The 20721-nt window shown below is 38.5% G+C and overlaps 2 protein-coding genes across 2 annotated transcripts; one reads left to right on the top strand and one right to left on the bottom strand.

Moving 5' to 3' along the window:
* Nucleotides 1–3355: 3355 nt before the first annotated feature.
* On the top strand, nt 3356–6429 carry LOC128863770 (class E basic helix-loop-helix protein 22). The gene is made up of 3 exons (XM_054103107.1): nt 3356–3796; nt 3867–4031; nt 5834–6429. The coding sequence occupies exons 1-3, from the start codon at nt 3387–3389 to the stop codon at nt 5955–5957; spliced, it is 699 nt and encodes a 232-aa protein (XP_053959082.1). The 5' UTR covers nt 3356–3386; the 3' UTR covers nt 5958–6429.
* A 6210-nt stretch (nt 6430–12639) lies between these two features.
* Nucleotides 12640–15338, bottom strand: LOC128864480 (cytochrome b5). The gene has a single exon (XM_054104159.1). The coding sequence runs from the start codon at nt 15001–15003 to the stop codon at nt 14572–14574; it is 432 nt and encodes a 143-aa protein (XP_053960134.1). The 5' UTR covers nt 15004–15338; the 3' UTR covers nt 12640–14571.
* Nucleotides 15339–20721: the final 5383 nt, after the last annotated feature.

The following is a 20721-nucleotide window of genomic DNA, read 5'->3' as shown; positions in this document are numbered from 1 at the left end:
TAATGAACAATCTGTTTGCTTGTTCAAATGCGACCGTCTCGAATATATATTGGATTTGACAGAAATTTCACTAATAGGTGAAGAAAATTTCTAAGTAAATTATTTATATATTAATTATAACGGCCTTATCGTGAGACTTAAATTTTTCAGGCCTTCTTGATTGCTGTCCTAAGTTTAACGAATTGTTCTGCAAAATACTGTGGATGGTTAAAGTGCTTATTTTTGTGGAACTTAATATCTCTTTTAATATTTTTCCTTCACTTCGCAAATTAGATATATTATTATTTTTCTTTCCGTTAAATTAGTTTATTTTGACTTTCTATCCATATTTTAAACAATTTCGCGTTCTTATTACACATTAACTGAAAACTACCGAAACCATCAAATTTTACGGGATCCCTACAAAATGCTGTATATCAAAATTCTTTTCGTACGAAATACTGTAAATTAACGTAACAAAATTCTGCAGTGACAAAATTCTGTATTTACAGAATTCTGTATTTACAAAATTGTGTATTGACGAAATTCTGTACTGATGAAATTCTGTACTGACGAAATTCTGTATTAACAAAATTCTGTATTGAAAAAATTTTGTGTTGACAAAAGTCAACGAAATAAGGAGTTCTACGCAAAAATACGGTGGATTGCGTAGCCGGAGTTGGACTGATGAGGGTTATTTTTTTTGAAGCGCAGCCGAAGGCCGCCCACGCGAAAAGGAGTTCTACGCAAAAATACGGTGGATTGCGTAGCCGGAGTCGGACTGATGAGGGTTATTTTTTTGAAGCGCGGCCGAAAGCCGCCCACGCGAAAAGCAGTTCTACGCAAAAATACGGTGGATTCTATCGAAACTGAAGAAAAAAAGTGCGCGCTTTTTTTATAAAATTTGTTGAATTTCTTATCATTTACTTACAACATTTCGTCAATACAAAATTTCGGCAATACAGAATTTCGTCAATACAGCATTTCGGCAATACAGAATATTTTTTACAGAATTTTGAAATACAGAATTTCGTATACAGCATTTTGTAAATAGAATATTGTATCATACAGCATTACGTACCCAACCCAAATTTTACTAACAGAGTGAATGTTAAATTCTGCCGACAGCGACACGCTTTTGTGTGGATAATGGTGCCCTTGCAAAGCTTATTATGATTTAAAATTCCGAATACTTATGTGATGCGAATTCAAGCCAGTTCATGTTTACAGCGGCTTTCACTCATATTTTTTTCTTTTCTTTACACTCATATTTGTTTTTCTTTCTTTCAAGAGAAAGCTAAGTGTCTATAAGTATTAAAAAAGGAATTTTTGAATGTGAATCCGAAATAAAATAATCTTTTTTGGATTTTCTATTAGAAAAAATAGATTTCCGAATACTTTTGTCAGGCACTGTAAGCTAATTTTTTTCTTAAAAATATTACTCTCGTCCAAATATTTCTAAAAATCCTTTTCATGATTCAATTCGGCTTATATTCCACATATGAATTGGCTAGATGACACAAGTGGGTGTTAAAATCGCATGCACTTGAACTTGAAACAATGAGGAACAGGGGCAAATATAAATGAATTGCTTTCAATAACGTGACGGAGAGCAAACTTGGTCTCTGAAAAAGCTAAACTCTGTCTGTCTAATTGTCTACAGGTAGTTAGTTTCAAAATCTGCAGTATTATGTATAGACATGATATATTGCATGAAGAGGCGTTGCCAACATCAGACCGTTAACCAACTCTCAGCGATTTTGAAGCGATTAGCTGATTGGCTGACGTAAGTGAGGTCAAGGTTTGTTTAGGAATAAACTGAGATTATGTTGATTGAAGGAGTGTGTGAGTACGCGTGAAATGAGCGAACAGAATTTTATTGTCGAGTACTGGTTGTTGTGGCAGCCGAAGTTACTCTCACATTTTGCTTCGAATGGCCAATCCTCACGATGGAGAGAATAAATAAGGGGCGCCGATCGTGGTGCCGTTATTTCGCTCTCAGCGACTTTAACAGATTCGCTGTGTATTTGACATCACATGTATCCAATTAATTTGTGGAATATCTGTTTCTTCTTCTTGCTTGTCAATCAAATTTTTTTAAAACCATTAAGTTTGGAACATCCCGTCATAAAACTAAGTTAATAAGAAATTACTTAAATTGTAACATACTTAAGTATCTAGGACCAAGTTTCTGGAAACTTGGAAAAGTGACAGCGTTGCCTTATAATATATAAATTTCTTCGGCACTTCGGCAGCACCATTTCACACGCAACGATTATGAAAAAATTTATCTTGAACTTGTCCTTCATCACTAGCATTTACCACGCGAAAAAGTCCAAAATGCCGAAAAGCGGCAACACTAACAGCTCAAGCAAGCAGGGCAACAGGGTTGTTCTCTAACAGTAAGAAAATGCTGACAGTTGGCTGATGCTATTAGAGTTAAAAACAAATATTTATGCAGTCAAGTGCTAGTAAGGTATAGTAAATAACTTCCGCTTTGTAATTAAATATTTATAAAGGAAGTTAAAAAGTAAAGGAATAACTTGCGCAAAAGTTATTATTTTAAGACATGCAAATAATACATACATTTGTACATATATTGTACGTCTCCACTTCTGAGTGTTTGAAATTTTGGGCCGATATGCTTACTTAGAGCTTCAGCGCTTCAGTAGTGTAATAGGAGCATTAAGATTTAATAATATTTCTGACAAAGGGATCGTAAGTGCTTAGATGTTTCAACTTCATACGGCAAACAACTGCCGCAAAGGAGACTTGAAATTATTTTGAGTCTCTTCGCATAAATACTTAAAATACAATGTGCGACTAAGGTACCCGTTGCCATCGATTGTTGCGGCCTTGTGAACCTTAGAATTTCACGCAAGTGCCTTCAATAGTGCCTTTTTTCAGCGCTTTCTTAGTTGATATTTCGCATAACTTTCTGTTGATCAGACCACAGTTATCCAAGTGGACTTAGACTCTCTTTTTGCACAGAGAAACCTCCTCATGAGTCATCTGCCCATGCATTTCATTTGCCATTTACTCTCCTGAAACGCCATATAAACTTAATAGCGAGGTATTCCGATGCGCCCAAAAATGGGATCAGGCTTTCCCCGATTCGATGATTCGGTCAGCGATCCAAGGGCTTGAACTACTCCTTTTTCATTAGAATCGGTTTTTAAATGTTTAAAGCTTACCTTCATCTATGATTTTTGACCATTATGAAAAATATTATAATCTAATGCTTTCCGTTAGTATTAATATAGCCCGTACCTATATTAAAAAGCTCTATATCCCATACGACGATGGATTTTCTTCTTCTCTTTGACTAACTGAAAATATTGTAAATTTATTTTACTGTTGCTTATTTCAGATCTCAATTAGCTCAACTAGAATAAAGACCATCCACAATGGATCATCCAAATCTCCCTTTTGGCTTCGCTCTACCCGGTCATGCACACCTGCCAATACCGCCAACACCCAACCTAATGTCCGGCCATCCCGGACCAACATCCAGTCCACCACAAAGCGTACCCGGCCGACGAACACCGCTTGGCGCTGTAGGACTTGGCGGCTTTTATGCACAGGGACTTGGTATGTCACAGCAAGGAACGATGCCGACAGATGAAAATAAGCCCAGCCCAAGCGCACTTGCCGGGGGCGGTGGTGGAGGTATGGGACTTGGGCGTAAATCACCACCGCAATCAATAGCGGGCGGCACAACAACTGTGGCAGCTGGTAATGGCTCAAACGGTGGAGCTGGTGGCGGCAAGCAGAAAAATCGACAAGCGAAGACGGTGCGCCTGAATATTAATGCGAGGTTTGTTTAATGCTTGTTTATTACTAAATTTTAATATAAAAAAAATTATATTTATTAAAAATAATCGTAGGGAGCGTCGACGCATGCACGATTTGAACGATGCATTGGACGAGCTACGCAGCGTAATTCCCTATGCGCACTCACCTTCCGTGCGGAAGCTCTCAAAGATCGCCACATTATTGTTAGCTAAAAATTATATACTAATGCAACAGAATGCCTTGGATGAGTTGAGACGGTGAGTGGGGTGTTACATTTGCTCCTATGCTATATAATATGCATACATATAAAGGGGATTTCAATAAGGACAACAAATTTTTATTTAAATGGAACACGGAATGGCATACACCCATTTTTGGGGCCGAGCTCCTCCTCCTTTTTTTCTTATGTATGGAGGGTCCCACAGTTTTCTGCCGTCTACGAATGCCAGATGGTTTTTGTTTATGAGGAACTTTTTCATGGCAGAAATACGGACAAGTATGACACGAGGATTTGTACATTGCCTACCGAGGAGTGGCCGCTATTAGAAACAAAATAGCCTATACTTTGTCGTTTTATGCCCGGGGGGATATAAAATTCCTGCTACATTTTAGTATAGAATTTGATTTAACTGATATCACCATCCTGAACAGATTTTCAGGGATCAATTTTTATATCGTAATAGTATTGGTAATTTTGTATTTGATATTGTTTCTGCGCCCCTCTTACATTCTTGGCTTGTTGGCCTAAGTCTGCGGTGTATAATAACCCCACAAAAAGAAATCGGAAAGGGGTTAAATCGCAGTGGGCATCCGACAGTATAATTTTTCGGCATTATCTGTTTACCAAACCCTCCTTTCAGCTGTGTGGCATGTGACAACATCTTGTTGGAACCACATATTACGGATGCCAAGTTCATCTAATTTGGGTCACAATTAGTCTTCCAATCTGGTACAATAGCAAACTCCATTTTCATCAAAGAAAATCGTGATCAAACCACATGCCCCGCATAAAACTCCCACACGGTCACTTTCTTGGATGAAGTGAAGTCTCCTAAAGTAGATGCAGGTGTGACAAGGAAGCTGCTATTGATATTGAGCCAGAAATTTAAGAACACAGCCCATTCAGATATAGTTCGCCGCCCAAAATGTTCAAAGGACTTCTCTTCTTAAGTTAGTTTGGTTTTGTTAGAATATAGGGCCACCGAATATCTTGCCTTAGACAAGCAACCTGCCTAACCCAAACCTTAACCTGCCACAATATGGTTTGAGAGACTTCAAATCCCTCTGAGCGGCGTTAAATTGACTGATTTTCAATTTAGTCAAATACGGCTGAGCTATTTCGATACTTCGGCCGCTTACCTCACGGGTACATAAAGATTCTTTAGTGCATATAATGCTTGGAGTCTATCTACTAAAGACCGGAGACTTGGACTCTATCTATGTAAATAGTCTGTCTGGCTTGACAATTTAAAGCTAATCTTAAATGATATAAATTTGCCATCAAAGACTCGGAATTTTCCTGGTAGCTTAGAATAGTTAAAACTGGTTATTCTTTACCCAAAAACTCAATTGATGGCCACTGAGGCCCATTTCTATGCCCAAGAGAAGATTTCCTTAAACTTGTACCGATATTTTGGTGAACCCACTCAGTTTCCTCCAAGGAAGTTGTGTCTGACCTTCATAGATCTTCGAAGAAATTGTTCACCAGAAATCTGAAACGCATCATTCGAAGTACATATAAGTCAAACGATTAATAAATGCTGCATGGATTCTACCTCTGCCTCTGCCTCATTCCTACAGCTTCACATGAATTGTTGTGCGGAACTTTGTATCCTGTTGTTTTGCATCTAATGTGGTCATTTTGAAAATAAACTTTGGATGATGTTAGGATGCCACCAGATCATAATAAAATATGGTGATACGTTTGAATTTAAACATAGTATAAAATAATTACATTGCTATTGAAAAACCCTTTATGGATGTATGTAAGCACATATTTTGATTACGGCTCTACGCAAATGCTGATTTTTTCATAACTGTATTAATTTTTCTTTTGCAGACTCTTAGCTTACATTCAGAGCACAAGTGGCGCAGCGCCATTAGATCTGGGCTCATTTCCGGCCGCAGCGAAGCTGCAGGCGCTCTTACAGGGACCACACAACGAGCCACCGAGCAGCAGCTAAACCAACTTTTTAAACGAAGCAATTAATCAAGAAGAGAGTGCAAGAGATAACACAGCTTAGAGCAGCGATCAGAGCGAGAGAGAGAGAGAGAGAGTGCCAAAAATTTATTCGAAGCCACTTGTGCGTAAAACGAGATTAGAATTGATTAGAAATGACTAACTACAAATTTTTATTTTATTCGCGTTCAACGAGAATCAATTCTAAATAAAAATAGTTTTTTTTATAAAATATAAACCGGTAGCAATCTATTGTGCTAGTCATTACATCTATGCCAAAAAACAAAATTGTTAAGTGATATTTTTCAAGTTTTAAGCATTTTAATTTTTTACATATTTTTTTAATAATTATTAAAATTAAAAAAAAAAAATGGTAATTGAATATTCAAAAGCACTGTATTTACGTTGTATTAAAAGCGGTAAATATATTGCAATAATTATTTATAAGTAGTATATGCGAGAAAAGCAATAAATCATAAGAGATAAGAAGATTTAAATATTGGGAAAATGTTTTTTTTTTTTGTAAGCTGACTTCGCGTCTTACTGCGCCATGTTAGGCGGGATTTTTCAATATATTGTAATTTCTATAAAAAATAAGTATTTAAAAAGTGTTAACCAGAGATAAGAGTACAATGACCTTGAACTTATATTACATACTTTAACTCAGGATTAAGTATTTCAAGCAGAGGGAAGGCGCCATCGATTCGTCATTTCTCTGCTCGCTATTTCTGGGCTCTGCTGACTTGACGTAAAATTTGCATATGAAAGCAAAAACAAAGATTTTGAGCAATATTTGCCACTAGCGAATGTGGCTGTAGCTCATAACACTGGTATAACTCATTACTTTCTTTGCTACTAACTCTATTTCAAGAGAGTTTTACTAGGCTGCGTTCATAAACGGATACTTTTGTTGGACTGCATTCATACAGGGAGACTGCATTCATACATGAAGACGTTGTCCATCGCGCTCACATACGGCACCTCCGTTACTTGCATTTGCTCAGTTTTTAGTCTACAGTCAACAACAACATTGAGAAGTACAAGAACACAAGGCGTGTTGACAGAGTAGAAGCATCACAAGTAAAGAGTTGAAGCAACAAATGTTTACCTCTCTGAATGCGATCATACTAATACTCATTAGTGCTTCCAAACAAATGTAATTTTCAGCAGCTCTTTCCCACTTGCTAACACTTAGCGAAACGGAGGCGCCTGCTATGTTATGAGGTGAAGCTTTCTAAGAGTAGTGATGCTAATTTTACACTTTTATCTTGGCTTCTGGCCTCAAAATACAAAGTCTCTAAGAATAAAGGATGTTTGATTACATGGTTTGGCCATCCGAAGCAAAATTGTGAGAGACTTCGGCTTCTACATTCTCGGGGATTTGGCAAGAGGACTCTGCACGCTCATTATTTATTTATTTTCATGTTTAGTCCATTAAACAATTATTTCTTACAGACCACTAGAGCATCGTATTCAAAATATCATAAAAATTGTTTTAGGCAAAGAAAAATCAAGATCGATAGCTGTTGAGATTTGGTTAAACTCGCAAATAGCCCTTCCTATAGGTACATACATTTCGGGTGTAATTCGTTCTAGCATTATCTGCATGTAAAGGCAACGGAGCAAGAAGATCTCTCCGCGGAAAATTAGAATTTATTCTTCTTCCAAAAGTGGCTGACAGTGATGAACTCTTTGGATAATGCAAAAAATAAATGTTAAGGAGCGATTTCGAATTGAGCAGCGCTAAACATCCACTATACGAAGGTATGGGATCCGAGAAACCCAATGAATGTGAAGAAAATTTTATGTAGAAACACCTTCTGCACGCCCTCTATCCTACCCCGTGGGGAACTGTTGGCATGGGCACCAGATTATTGCAGCATACTTCAGATGCGAGCGAACAGAAGAGGTATTAAGCACTTATTTGGTTTACGGAACGGCAAATTCAGTGATTTTACGCCGCACCTAACCAAGTCTAGTATATGCCTTTGAAATGACAATACAGTACAATCGTGATAGTCCGACATTTCTTAATCCGACACGTTCGGTAATCCGACAACCTCATACCGTCTATGGATGCAATTGGCATTATTTTATTTTGGTCAGTCGTATCAGAGCAGCAGAGGGGGATTGTGTTTTGTTTCCCAGTCACAACGTATTTGTCATTAAATTTGAACGACGCCAGTTCTCTCGCGATTTCTGACGGTGTTGATGTGATTTTTTTCTGTCTTTTCGTGTCGTTATTTTCTGATTTGGTTTTACTTAATGATGGCATCGGCGTCAAACAAACGTAAACATACAACACTTACGCTGAATGATAAATGGGCTATAATTCAGCGATACGAGCGTGGTGAAACACCTCTTTACCTAAGTGGGATTTACGGAGTGGAACCTTCGGTAGTCCGGAATATTTGATAATCCGACAACGAGTCGGTCCCGTATGTGTCGGACTATCACGATTGGACTGTATTAATATGACTGATGAACGAAAATGTAATTATAAATATATAGCGTCAAGATATTTAAACTCTTGAAGCGACTGCAAGTTACTTCCAAAGAAGCTGTACTGAATTTTTAATAAACATCTTGATTTAAAAAAAAGTTCGCATTTTTTAATAATTAATGGAAAATGTGTTCTCAAGCACCAATAATATAATTAATCTAGTTCGGATTGGAGTTTCATCATATCTGGGGTATTTTAATTTTTTTTGCATGTAAATAAAATCTGAGTTCCATTTTTCTTGTGTGATATTGCTTTAGAAATGAATATTTCAAGCTTGATGTTTGCACTTATAACTTCTTTACTACGGTATATGTACCAGGTGGCGCTAAATTAACCACTCTAGAATCGATTCAAACCCTACACTACTAGTCGGTTCTAATATAACCTAAACGTCATAAATCAAGCTTAGCCTTATGGTCAACAAACTGCTTCGACACATTAGTGATTTTCTTTTGGTATCATATACTTTTGGTTTTGTGAAAATGTCTGGTTTTGTGCCGAATAATCGTTATTGGCGGGAAGTGTTGATTTTCCTCTTTCGTTCGAAAAAAACGACGCTGAAGCGCATCGAGAGCTACTAAAAGTTTATGGAGATGCTGCTCTAAGTGAAACAACGTGCCGAGATTGGTTCCGTCGCTTCAAAGACGATGATTTTAATGTTGACGACCGTCCGCGTGAAGGAAGGCCAAAAACCTTCAAAGACGCTAAATGGGAGGCATTGCTCACTGAGGATCCATATCAAACGCACTCAATATTAGGAGTTACTCGCCAATCCATTTCCAAGCGATTGCATGCTTTGGAAATGATTCAGAAACAGGAGACTTGGGATCCTGATGAGTTAAAACCAAGGGATGTTGAATGTCGGAAGGGTTTTCTTCATCACATCGTGACCGGTGATGAAAAATGGATTCATTACAGCAATCCAAAGAAAAGAAAGTCATGGGGACTGCCCGGTCATGCTTCTACGTCGTCGCCTCGGCGAAGGTTATGCTATGTATTTGGTGGGACCAAGTTGGTCTTATTTATTATGAACTGTTAAAACCAAGCGAAACCATCACTGGGGATTGGTATCGACTTCAATTGATGCGATTGAGCCGAGCACTGTGCGAGAAGCGGCCGCAATACGCGGAGAGGCATGAAAAAGTGTTTCTGCAGCATGACAACGCTCGGCCAAGCCCGTTAAAACCTACCTGGAGACGCTGATACGGAGAAATCCTTCCCCACCCGCCATATTCTTCAGATATTGCGACGTCCGATTATCACCTGTTCCGATCGATTTACCGCGGCGGTATACGAGACCTACCCGAAAGATGGGAAAAAGTAGTAGTCAGCGTTGGGCAATACTTTCAATGGTTCACTTGTAACCATTTTTTCAGAATAAAGATGCATGTATTTTCATCAAAAAACAGCGAGAACTTAATAAGAAGTAGTAAATAAAATAAAATAATTTATAATCGAAATATATGTCGGCAAAGAAAAGAGCTGGAAAGTGCTGGAAGGAATGTCAAGCTCCCAGAACTTGTCGTGCCTCGCCTACAATGCATGGATACACTTTGGTTATTATGTTCTCTAATAAAAAAAACCTGATATATGTACTTTCAGTTGCTTACGTGTGTCCATAAATGGTTTGGTCCGTTATTCCTTATTGAAAAATGTATAAATAACATCGAATTTCGCATACGTATTGCCATAATTGTTTGCAACCTCAATAGATGTACTTTAGGGATTTCCCCCAACTGTCTATTACTAGCAGCAAATTGCGCACCTAATATAATTACTACTTCTCTTTGCTGTTTCTTCACTTCGTTAATAATAATTAAACAACCCAAAAACACTAAAATATTCAACCAAACCAGTTTCTATGAAGAAAAACAGCTGATTGCCAATTTTGAGGTGATCTGCCTTTTGGTATGTAAACGGGTGGATTATTTATGGATTCATTGCTAATCACTGCATATACCCTATGATCAAAAAGTACCGATTCTTCTATTGCCAAGGCGTAGTGCACCATGAGCACCTTCTATCGGGCCACACAGTCAATAAAGAATATTATTTATCCGCTTTGAACCGTTTGAGAGATGCTATACGTCACAAATGGCCGGAAATGTGGGCAAACAATTCTTGGACTTTGCATGATGATAACGTGCCATCGCACCGAGCCCAAATTGTGCTGAATTATTTGACCAAACACCAAGTACCAAGCACCGTATTCAGCTGATATGGCCCCGTGCGACTTATTTTTGTTTCCCCAGTTGAAGTTAATACTTCGTTGAAGGAGATTTCGGCCTACAAGGCGGCATGGAGGATCGGGTTAAACGTTGGCACATGTGTGTTGTTTTAGACGGGTCATATTTTGAAGGAGATAAAATAAATTTGCTTGAAATTTAACTCTGTTTTCTTTTATTTAAACATCCCGGTACTTTCTGATCATAGGGTATTTATATCTATCGGAATTACATATTTATATATATATACACTTACACCCTTTTTGGGCATTTGGCCGAACTCCTCTTCCTATTTGTGTTGTACCTCTCAGAACCCCCATACTCTCATTGTGCTGCTCATAGCCTGAATTTGGTGGTAAGCTCTGCGTGCAATATAACAGGAATCAAAAATTGTCTGGGAGTTCTAGAGAATATCCATTCCTTATTCATTTATCCGAAACGCTAAAATGGCCTTCGGGGTGCGATAAATAAAAACGAACATCTATCGGAATCTCGAGTAAAGAAATTGAAACAATTTTGTAAAACCAGATGGGTAGAGCAGCACGAGTCCGTCGCAACATATCTTCATTTGCAACCAGTAGTGATTCGCGCTCTTGAGGTGATTTATACTACCTGGAAAGACCAAACGACTTCGTCTGGAGCTTTTCAACTGCTTTCAGCTATAAAAACCGCAAATTTCCAGATATCCATGCATATTTTGAGCTCGGTGCATTCTCTCACATTGTCCCTGAGTCGAGTACTTCAAGGAGAAAATCAAGATCTGGGAGATGCTATCAAATTGGCTGATGCAGCGAAACAAATTTTGATGGAAAGAAGAGAAAACGCTGAGGGTGAGTTTAGACAAATTTTCAAAAGCGTGAGCGAAATTAGCGAACAATATGAAATTGAATTGCGAAAGCCAAGGATTGCGTCGAAACAGACCCAACGTTCCAACGTACAAATTGATTCAGCTGAAGATTATTTCCGCATAACAATCTACATCACCGCAATATTTTATCAAATTTCGCTTGCCTTTTTCCCAACAAAATGCAAATTTTCGAGGAAGAGTCCTGCGCTCAACTATTCCAACCATACTGTTCAATTTTGCACTACGATTCCCGTGAAATCTGGGTTAACGAAGTACAACTTTGGCGGAAGCTCATTGCCGGAAAGGAAATAAAAAACTCACTTGAAGCACTCGATATTTGTAATGAAGATGCGTTTCCAAATGTTAACCAGATGCTTCGCGTGATGGCAATTTTGCCTGTGACAACAGCGACGAATGAACGATCCTTCTCAACTTTGCGACGACTGAAAACGTATTTGAGATCAACAATGTCTGAAGATCGCCTGAACGGCTTAGCCTCACTCAATGTACATCGCGATGTCAAAATCGATCCGCAAATAATTTTGAAAGAGTTTTTTTCAGTACCTCGAAGAGTTCATTTATTACATACCTAAATGTAGCTAATTATTACCTACTTTTGACAATAAAATTTCTGTACTCTAAAAAAATTTTTTTTTCTTTTTTCATTGATTACGTAACTTGAGTTGAAACCCCCCCCTCGGAAATTTTCTGCGCACGGGCCTGGTACCTCTTGATGTTGTTCCACAAATGGAGATACCTACGGTTTCAAGCCGACTCCGAACGGCGGATATTTCTTTTGTTATGAGGAGTTTTTTCATGGCAGAAATACACTCGGAGGTTTGCCATTGCCTGTCGAGGGGCGACCGCTATTAGAAAAATGTTTGTCTTTATTTTGGTGTTTCGCCGAGATTCGAACCTACGTTTTCTCTGTGAATTCCGAATGGTAATCACGCACCAACCCGTTCGGCTTCGGCGGCCGCCTGGGTATGCACGTATATAAAATTTGGCTTTCAAAAATGCAATTGCCATTCTGGATCACGGAAGTTCGCTGTCAGAGGATATGATTAAGGAAAGGTACACAGTTGCTTTTAAATATTTTAAATCTCTTTATTTTGTTTTTCTTAAAATAAGATACATCGCAGAAATCATTGGACGGCTTACAAAATATTTTTGTATTAATTTTAGCTGTTTTTTTATGTTCTAATTTGACTAAGCAAACATGTCTTAACTAATCCTAAATACTTAGATTACATTGCAGATAGGGAAGTGCAATAATATAAACTGTCAAATTGATAAGCATGCATTTTTTTTTTTTTCAGTTTTCAAAAATATGCTCATATCTACATGAAGGTCAGCTCTAAATTCAGGGACAAATATATAATATTTACTTATTCGTTGGAATTTTATTTTTACAAAAAATATGTTCCAATTAAAATGCACTAGTCCCAATTAATTTGAAATCTAAACATGCTACTGTATTATCACTTATACATACTTATATTGACATTTGGGTTGGGCATTTTTCATTAATTTAAATCTAGTAATAAAATATGAATAAGTAGCAAACGTAAGTACATATACACAGCGTTCAGTTCGAGCAAGAAATCTATATATATATGACACAGTGCAGTTTGAAATGAGGACTTCCGAAGCGGAAAGCTGTCAAGTCATCGAAGCATCAGTGGTATCAAGTGCATCAATCATCAATTGAATTTATATATTTACATTCTTATGTGCAGGTTTGTATATATGTATTATGATGTCAATGCTTCTGTGTGGGTATGCCATGTTCCGCTTCAAGTGAGCGCAGAAGCATAATTATGCAGATCGAAATGCTGATTTCTATAATTTTAATTTCAGCGAATATCAGTTGGTGTACCCAGCTAGCACGACGGCGCTCAATATGGACGAGAGTGACGAGTTCGCGTCTCTTTTTTGCAGAGATTAAATAATGAAATGTATGTGGCTTCAGGAGTACCTGATTTTTCTCTTTCTCTGCTCTTTATTTTAAATTTCGCCTCATTTTTTGGTCAAGTAACGACTAAAAAACTATTTACTGATTTCTATTGCAAAAAAATGAAGTGTAAGTCAAGATCACGCGGTGACATTGGGAGAGAAGTCAATAAGTGGGAAAATAATTTAAAGGCTTGAGTGTTAAATAAGAAGAAATAAGCAAAAAAAGCATGCAATTCTTTAAACTTATTTTGTAGTCTTTTAGGTATATAAATTTTAAGAGTACTATTGCAATCAATCAAAATGAAAAGAAAGAAGGCGTTCTCATGACAGTCGGTTTTACGTTACCGGAACGATTCGAATTTATGCCCGGCCGAGGACTGTCACTGCAGCAGCATTGCTCGTACGCCACCTTGTAAAATAAATACTCTCTGCGCGTGTTTAACCACTCATACAAAAATCGTCTGCTAATTCCTGATAAACTCTCACTAAAGATTCGCCGACGTTTGCCATTCTATTAGTCGGCAAAGATAAGAAAAAAAAAATCGCTCGTCTCTCTAGTTTCCTGCGATCGAAATTGCTAGCTGGGTACATAGCGTACATGTGCAAGTGTGTATGTGTATGTGTAAGTGCTTATTTTGATAACACCAGAGTCAATCTATCAAATTCTACTCATAATGTCTTAATTGCTGTGCCTCTCAGATTATATAATTTTATTGATGCGTAATACGGCAACTCCATTAACTGATAAGTTTTCGGGCGCAATTCAGCTTTCGCTTTGCTAATTACATATCAGTTGGGCAAACACGCAATAGCGGCGCTCGCAATATTCACGTACTCTTACAATTTGTATGTATGTACTCTGTGTGTATAAATGTGATGGTGCGAAGTGATAATCTATAGTGGCATAAGTCCACATAAGAGCTCAACAGCATAAGCCTATAGGTACAGTGCGGTGCGACATGCTTTTTGCCTCATTCCTAAGAGGTTTGACTTACGCACATTCTCCTCTTTTCGAACTTTTTCTATCTCTATTCTTTCTCTCTCTTCGTTACTCTTTCTCTCCCTTTTGCGCTCTCTCTGCGCATTTTCACTGTGGCACTCCAATGGACAGCACTTTTGCATTGCCATTGCGGAAGATGCACTCCTTGGCTGGCAATTCACCAATCAGATACTCGCCCATCAGCTCAATCGCCGAACTTGAGTGTCCGGTGCCGTGAAAGGCCAGCGTGGCATCACGACCGGCATGTTCCATTATGATGTCCTCACCACCGGGATGATCGCGCAGGAATTGTGTAACATCGTAAATGCGATCATAGATGACAATCCAACAGTCGGTGTAGTCATCGTGTTGTGCGACGGCGGCAAGTGGTATTTCGGGTAGACCGCGCGGCAGACCGGTATTGCTGGATTCCTGTGGGAATGATTTGTGCAAACCCATATTCGTTGTTGTTGCCACTGGCTTTTTAGTTGCGGAGCCGAGACCTAAAGTCTGTAGTAGACTGCTAAGCGTCGAAGTCATTGTTTCAAACTTGTTTTGTATCGAGTTGAGTACCGCAACCTTTTCTGCTTGAATGCACTGATTTCACTTTCGCACAGACGTTAGTGGAGTTTCACTTTCGTTGGTATCTCCTTTTATGTTTAAGCCTTATTTATTTATTTTTATTTATTTCTTTGTTTTTTTTTTTTTTTTCTAACACAAGCACTTTTTAAACGTGTGTGTGATTTAAAGCGTTACTTTTACTGTTCATGAAAATTTACACCGTTTTGTATTTTTGTAAGGCTTCCTTTGCGCCGTTTTGATTCACTTTACACCGATTCTAGTCGCTGAATGCATTAGCCAGCTCGATTTAATCTATTTATATGTCGGACGTAGCTATAAGCAAGCTTCTATGTAGATTGTCTTATCTGAAGCTTGGAGCGTGGCGTATCTGCCGCACAGTCTCACTTTGTGCCCAAGCGACGCAAGGGCAGTCGGTTCTGAGTTTGTCGTCTATCCGCCGATTTGATCTGCGCTTCGGTCGGCTGTCAATTTGTCACAGTCGTCACATCTTACCCTCAATGCTACAAGCGGTTGGCTCTGCAAATATCTCAATGAAACCTGACTCACTAGCTAGTTCAGCCGTCATCAGCACTCAGCTCTTCGGCGGCATGGCGGGGCAAGTGTAAGTTGGGCTTATGGTTTGTGCGGTTTTATTAATGAATGAATGCTGTAATTTATTGATTGCCTCATAAGCAAATCTGTTATAGGAATTTTGTTTTACATGGCCATCTAAATATAAAAGTTCCAATCTACATGCATACATACGTACATATGTAGTATATATGTACTACTCACTGCATACCTGATAACTCAAGTCACCAATCATTTGTAGCGCGGTCTTTTTTATTACCCCATTGAAACATTAGCTGAAAACAGGGAAGCGTCACAGGGAAGTATATCACTTGAAGGCAAGTAAATATCTATGCTTAAACATATTCGCGCAAACATAAACACTATAAGCATTGCGGCGTAGAAGAGGAAATGCAAAAATTCCGGGTTCTTGACATTGACAACATTTTTCTTTTCACTTTCTGGGCACACGCAATAATCGCGTTCTATTTCATGCAAAATTTAGCTTCCGTTGATTAAATTTGCATACTTTGGATCGCATGATAGCAGCGGAATTTAGAAAATAAAAATCAATATGACAGTGGCGGATTCACGGAGGGTGGAGGTAGTTGTATTCATGCTTGTACCCGAAGTGTTGCTTCCGTTTGCTGTGTTCGGAAAGCGTCAATATTAGCCAGCTGAAGTTCGAAGTGTGCTAATTTAGTTTGCAGAAACTGAGTTCTTCTTAGAAGAACTGGAACTTATTGACAATTTGTCACACATTATTTGTTTCTCATTTAATTTAAATAATTCCTTTATGAAAGTATAGCTCATTCTCCTACAAAAACCAATATTTAAGCTTTGTGGATATCAAAAAACAAAAGGTCAATAAATTTTCACTACTTCACACTTCACTCATTTAAGTGAAATTAATTTTTCACACAGGAATGTACTACTTTTATATATATATATATAATTGAGATTCGAACCTACGTTCTCTCTGTGAATTCCGAATGGTAGTCACGAACCAACGGATTCGGCTACGGCGGCCGCCACTACTTTTATACCATTCACAAAAAAAAAATCCTCTAGTTAGTTTGAAAAAAGGTTTTATTCAGCCTTCTTCATCTGAATGGTGTGCGAAAATTTGCATCTCCGTAACTCCTTTTTCTAAATGTGGGAAATATAAAATATCTCTGGAAGCCAGTTCTTGTCCGTAATTTTCACAGAGATGGCCACAATGAGTATATATAAATAGTACTGCAATACCTCTCATAATTGTTTCTTCAATTATGTAGAAGCAAAAGAAAACTATTTTTCTGGGAATAGCAAAAAATGCTTGAATTCTGCTTATAACTTCCAAACCCGGCTTATTGAGAAGCTTCGCAGGCTGAATTTAAAGCTGAAGTCACATGATCGGGCACGCGCTTATTCTACATGAAATTCGACTTTATTTTTGAGCAAATTAATACCGAAAATGTTTGTTGATCAAATATCTGTAAGCGATTTTCTCAAACCATGCTAAAAATGGATTTCTTGCTTCATTGAACACTTTTCATTATTAAAAAAAGAATATTATTTGCAATAAGTTAACAAGTTATTTTATCAAGCAAATTAGCGTAAGTAGGTTTTTTTTTAAAATAGACTAAATAATTCAATAATAGAAATTAAATAATAATAAATAATTAAATCATTTCATTTTATCAAAAAATAGCTACATCTTTTTTCGCAAATATGCCGATTAATTTCAAGAATCCCCCAAATTTTGAAGCTTACTATCCGCCACTGAATGTAAATTATCTTATATATATTTTGTTTATTAATAATGATAATAGAAATAGGTTTCTGGAAAGTCAGTGATTATGAAAAGTCTTCAAACACGCGTGCGACCAAATAAATGTTTACACACCCTATTCCACGAGCCCTGAAATTAGCAATTTCCAAACGTCCGCACATATTTCAAGCAGTCTTCCAAACCTGCCTTAACGAAGGCACTTTCCCAAAGAGATGGAAGAAGCAAACACTTGTGCTTTTACCCAAGGGCAACAAAAAGCCTGGCGAGCCCGAGTCTTACCGACCAATATGTCTACTAGACACAATGGGGAAAATTCTGGAGAGAATTATTTGCGACAGGCTGTCGTCTTTCGCTGAAGACAAAGGTATTCTATCCACTTACCAGTTTGGCTTCAGAAAATCCCGCTCAACAGTGGATGCTATCAAATGCGTGGTAGATTTAGCAACAGAAGCCATTGAAGGCAAGAGATGGCGCGGCGGGAAAAAAGAATATTGCGCTGTGGTAACTCTGGACGTTAGAAATGCTTTTAACACAGCTAGTTGGCAGCGTATACTAGAAACCCTCGCAAAAATAGGGTCGCCTAGTTATATAATCAAAATAATTGGGAGCTATATTATTTCAGGGACCGTAAACTGAGGTATAGAAGTGACAAAGGCGTTGAGGAGTATATCGTATCAGCAGGGGTTCCTCAAGGATCAGTTCTGGGCCCACTGCTATGGAACCTAATGTACGACGGGGTTCTAAGACTGAATATGCCCCCCAGAACTAAAGTCATTGGATTCGCGGATGACATCGCGGTGGTAATGGTAGCAAAACATATCCACGAAATTGAGAGGATCGCAAGCGAATCAGTAAGCAGGATCAAGACTTGGCTAAGGTCTATGAAGCTGGAATTAGCTGAGCATAAGACCGATGTAGTTCTAATAAGCAGCAGGAAGATAGTAGAAACTATAAGTGTAAATGTTGGGTCTGTAACCATTACTTCAAAACCTGCTATAAAATACCTAGAAGTGATGGTTGACAGCCGTTTAAACTTCAAAACACACCTGGAGTACGCTGTAAAGAAGGCATCGAGAGTGCAGGTCTGCCTGTCGCGAATCATGCCAAACAATGGCGGACCTAGCCACAGCAAAAGAATGCTATATAGCAGGGTAGTCAGCTCGGTTCTTTTGTATGCCGCACCGATCTGGGCTGATGCACTGAACTTAAATAGCTTCACAAAAAAACTGACAGCCGTCTTTCGGCTAAGCGTTTTGCGAACTATCTGCGGCTTCCGTACAATTTCGGATGATGCTTCCTTCGTTATAGCAGGGCTAGTCCCCGTGGACATCTTGGCGAAAGAAATGCAGAGAGTGTACATAAGGCTATCTGAACACGACAGTAGAGCAAGTCGTAAAACTATTGCAGAGGAAGAAAGACGTCGTTCGATCGCCCACTGGCAAGACCGGTGGAACAGATCACCGAAAGGTAGATGGACGCATGGGTTAATACCCATCCTTACGACGTGGTTAGAAAGGAAGCATGGGGAAACAAACTTCCACCTAACCCAATTTCTTTCAGGGCACGGAGTATTTCGAAAATACCTCCATAGATTCGGCCATGACAGTTCCCCAAACTGCCCAATCTGCACGGATAGGGAAGAAGACGCTGATCACGTCTTGTTCCAATGCCCACGCTATGCTCCCGAAACTTGTGGTATTTTAAACGGAGAAAATATTATAGATTTTATGCTAAAATCGAGCGATAACTGGAAGCGAATCTGCGCGCATGCAAAATATATCCACAATGATCTAAGACGCGCGGAGGTTCGTAGACGAAGTAACTAGCAGCCTATGAGCTAACCAGCCCCGTGAGGTAATTCCTTCCTGGACAGTTCCGCGGGGAGAGTGGTAGAGTGGAGAGGTGTTTAGTACGTAGGTGTAGCTGTGAGGCTACAAGTCGTGCATACTGCTATGCCGGTATAGCAGTACTCATGAGAGTTTCCTCTTCATGGGCGTCATCCCGAAAAAAAAAAAACACCCTATTCCAAAAAAACTCGAACGTTTTTAAATTGAAACAATCAGTATATTAGGTGGCAAAATTTTGCAGCTACTGCTAGCTATCCAACCCTCTTTCGAAATGTTATTTAGGATGGTAGTGAGAGCGACATGCGTGGTTTCAATCGATACTCGACGCAACAAATGCAGTTTAGGGAACAGATGATGGTCACAGGGTGCCAAATCAGGTGAATATGGAGTATGAATAATTTACCCTCTTGCTAGTAGTGATATTCTTACGCTGCTCATTTTGATACTTTTTTGGGCTTCTGTTGGTACAGAACACACTTTCAAAACAAGCATCGATTCCAATGGGTTTTTACCTAGCAATCTTCCAGGTATAAATACATGCCATCCAGATATGTGTGAGAGAATGTACCCATAGAAAAAGAGAGCCACATTTACATAGGTCTTCTATCAACTGTAATCACCAAAAAAGAGGTAAAATACTGCTTAAACCTTCTTAACGTTAGGGAACTTCAACACAGTATTATTAAGTTGGTTTTCTGGATATTCGGGATGTGAGGGAAATGAAATGGCTTATCATCTAGCAAAAAAAAGTGACAAACATGCCTCTAATTGGTTTTGAGCCTTTCTGTTAATTTACAAAAGGTTACATTAACAAATTTCTCAGAAAGTGGGAGGAGAAGAAATTCGTTGAACACGGGAGAAATTCTATCGGTCAGCGACAAACGAAACAAATCCTCACGCCGTACAGAGGAGTTTCTGATGAGCTTCTGTCGCTCAACAGAGTGGACTTATGACTTTTTTAACTGGTTACTTTAAATGCCACTTAATGAAGATATCACCCAAAAATAAAATTGGTTTCTGCCGCTTCTGTGAAATGTACACTGAAGCTTCAGAACACATTCTGAAACCACCAAAATACGTACTTATGTATATACTTATGTACTTATATATAAAAGGTGTTTTTTCTAAAGGGTTAGGTTTTCAAGTTGGCACTACTTTTTTCGTAGATGGTCTTTTTGACATCTGTCACTTGATTTATGCTCAGTTTGGTTTGCCATTTCATAATGAATAGACTTACACCTGAACAACGTTTGCAAATCGTGCAAATTTGGGCCCAAAACGAGATGGCCACCGATCCCGATTTTCACAAGAAAATTTTGTTCAGCGATGAAGCTCACTTTTGGTTGAATGGGTATGTCAATAAGCAAAATTGTTGCATTTGGAGTGAACATAATCCACAAGCCATTGCTGAGACGCCGTTACATCCTCAAAAAGTCACTGTTTGGTGTGCTCTATGGGCAGAGGGAATCATTGGTCCATATTTCTTTAAAAATGAAGCCGGCCATA

Source organism: Anastrepha ludens, chromosome 5, assembly GCF_028408465.1.
Source record: "Anastrepha ludens isolate Willacy chromosome 5, idAnaLude1.1, whole genome shotgun sequence".
In the NCBI taxonomy this organism is placed as follows: Eukaryota; Metazoa; Arthropoda; class Insecta; order Diptera; family Tephritidae; genus Anastrepha; species Anastrepha ludens.
This window is presented reverse-complemented; position numbering and strand designations above follow the sequence as displayed.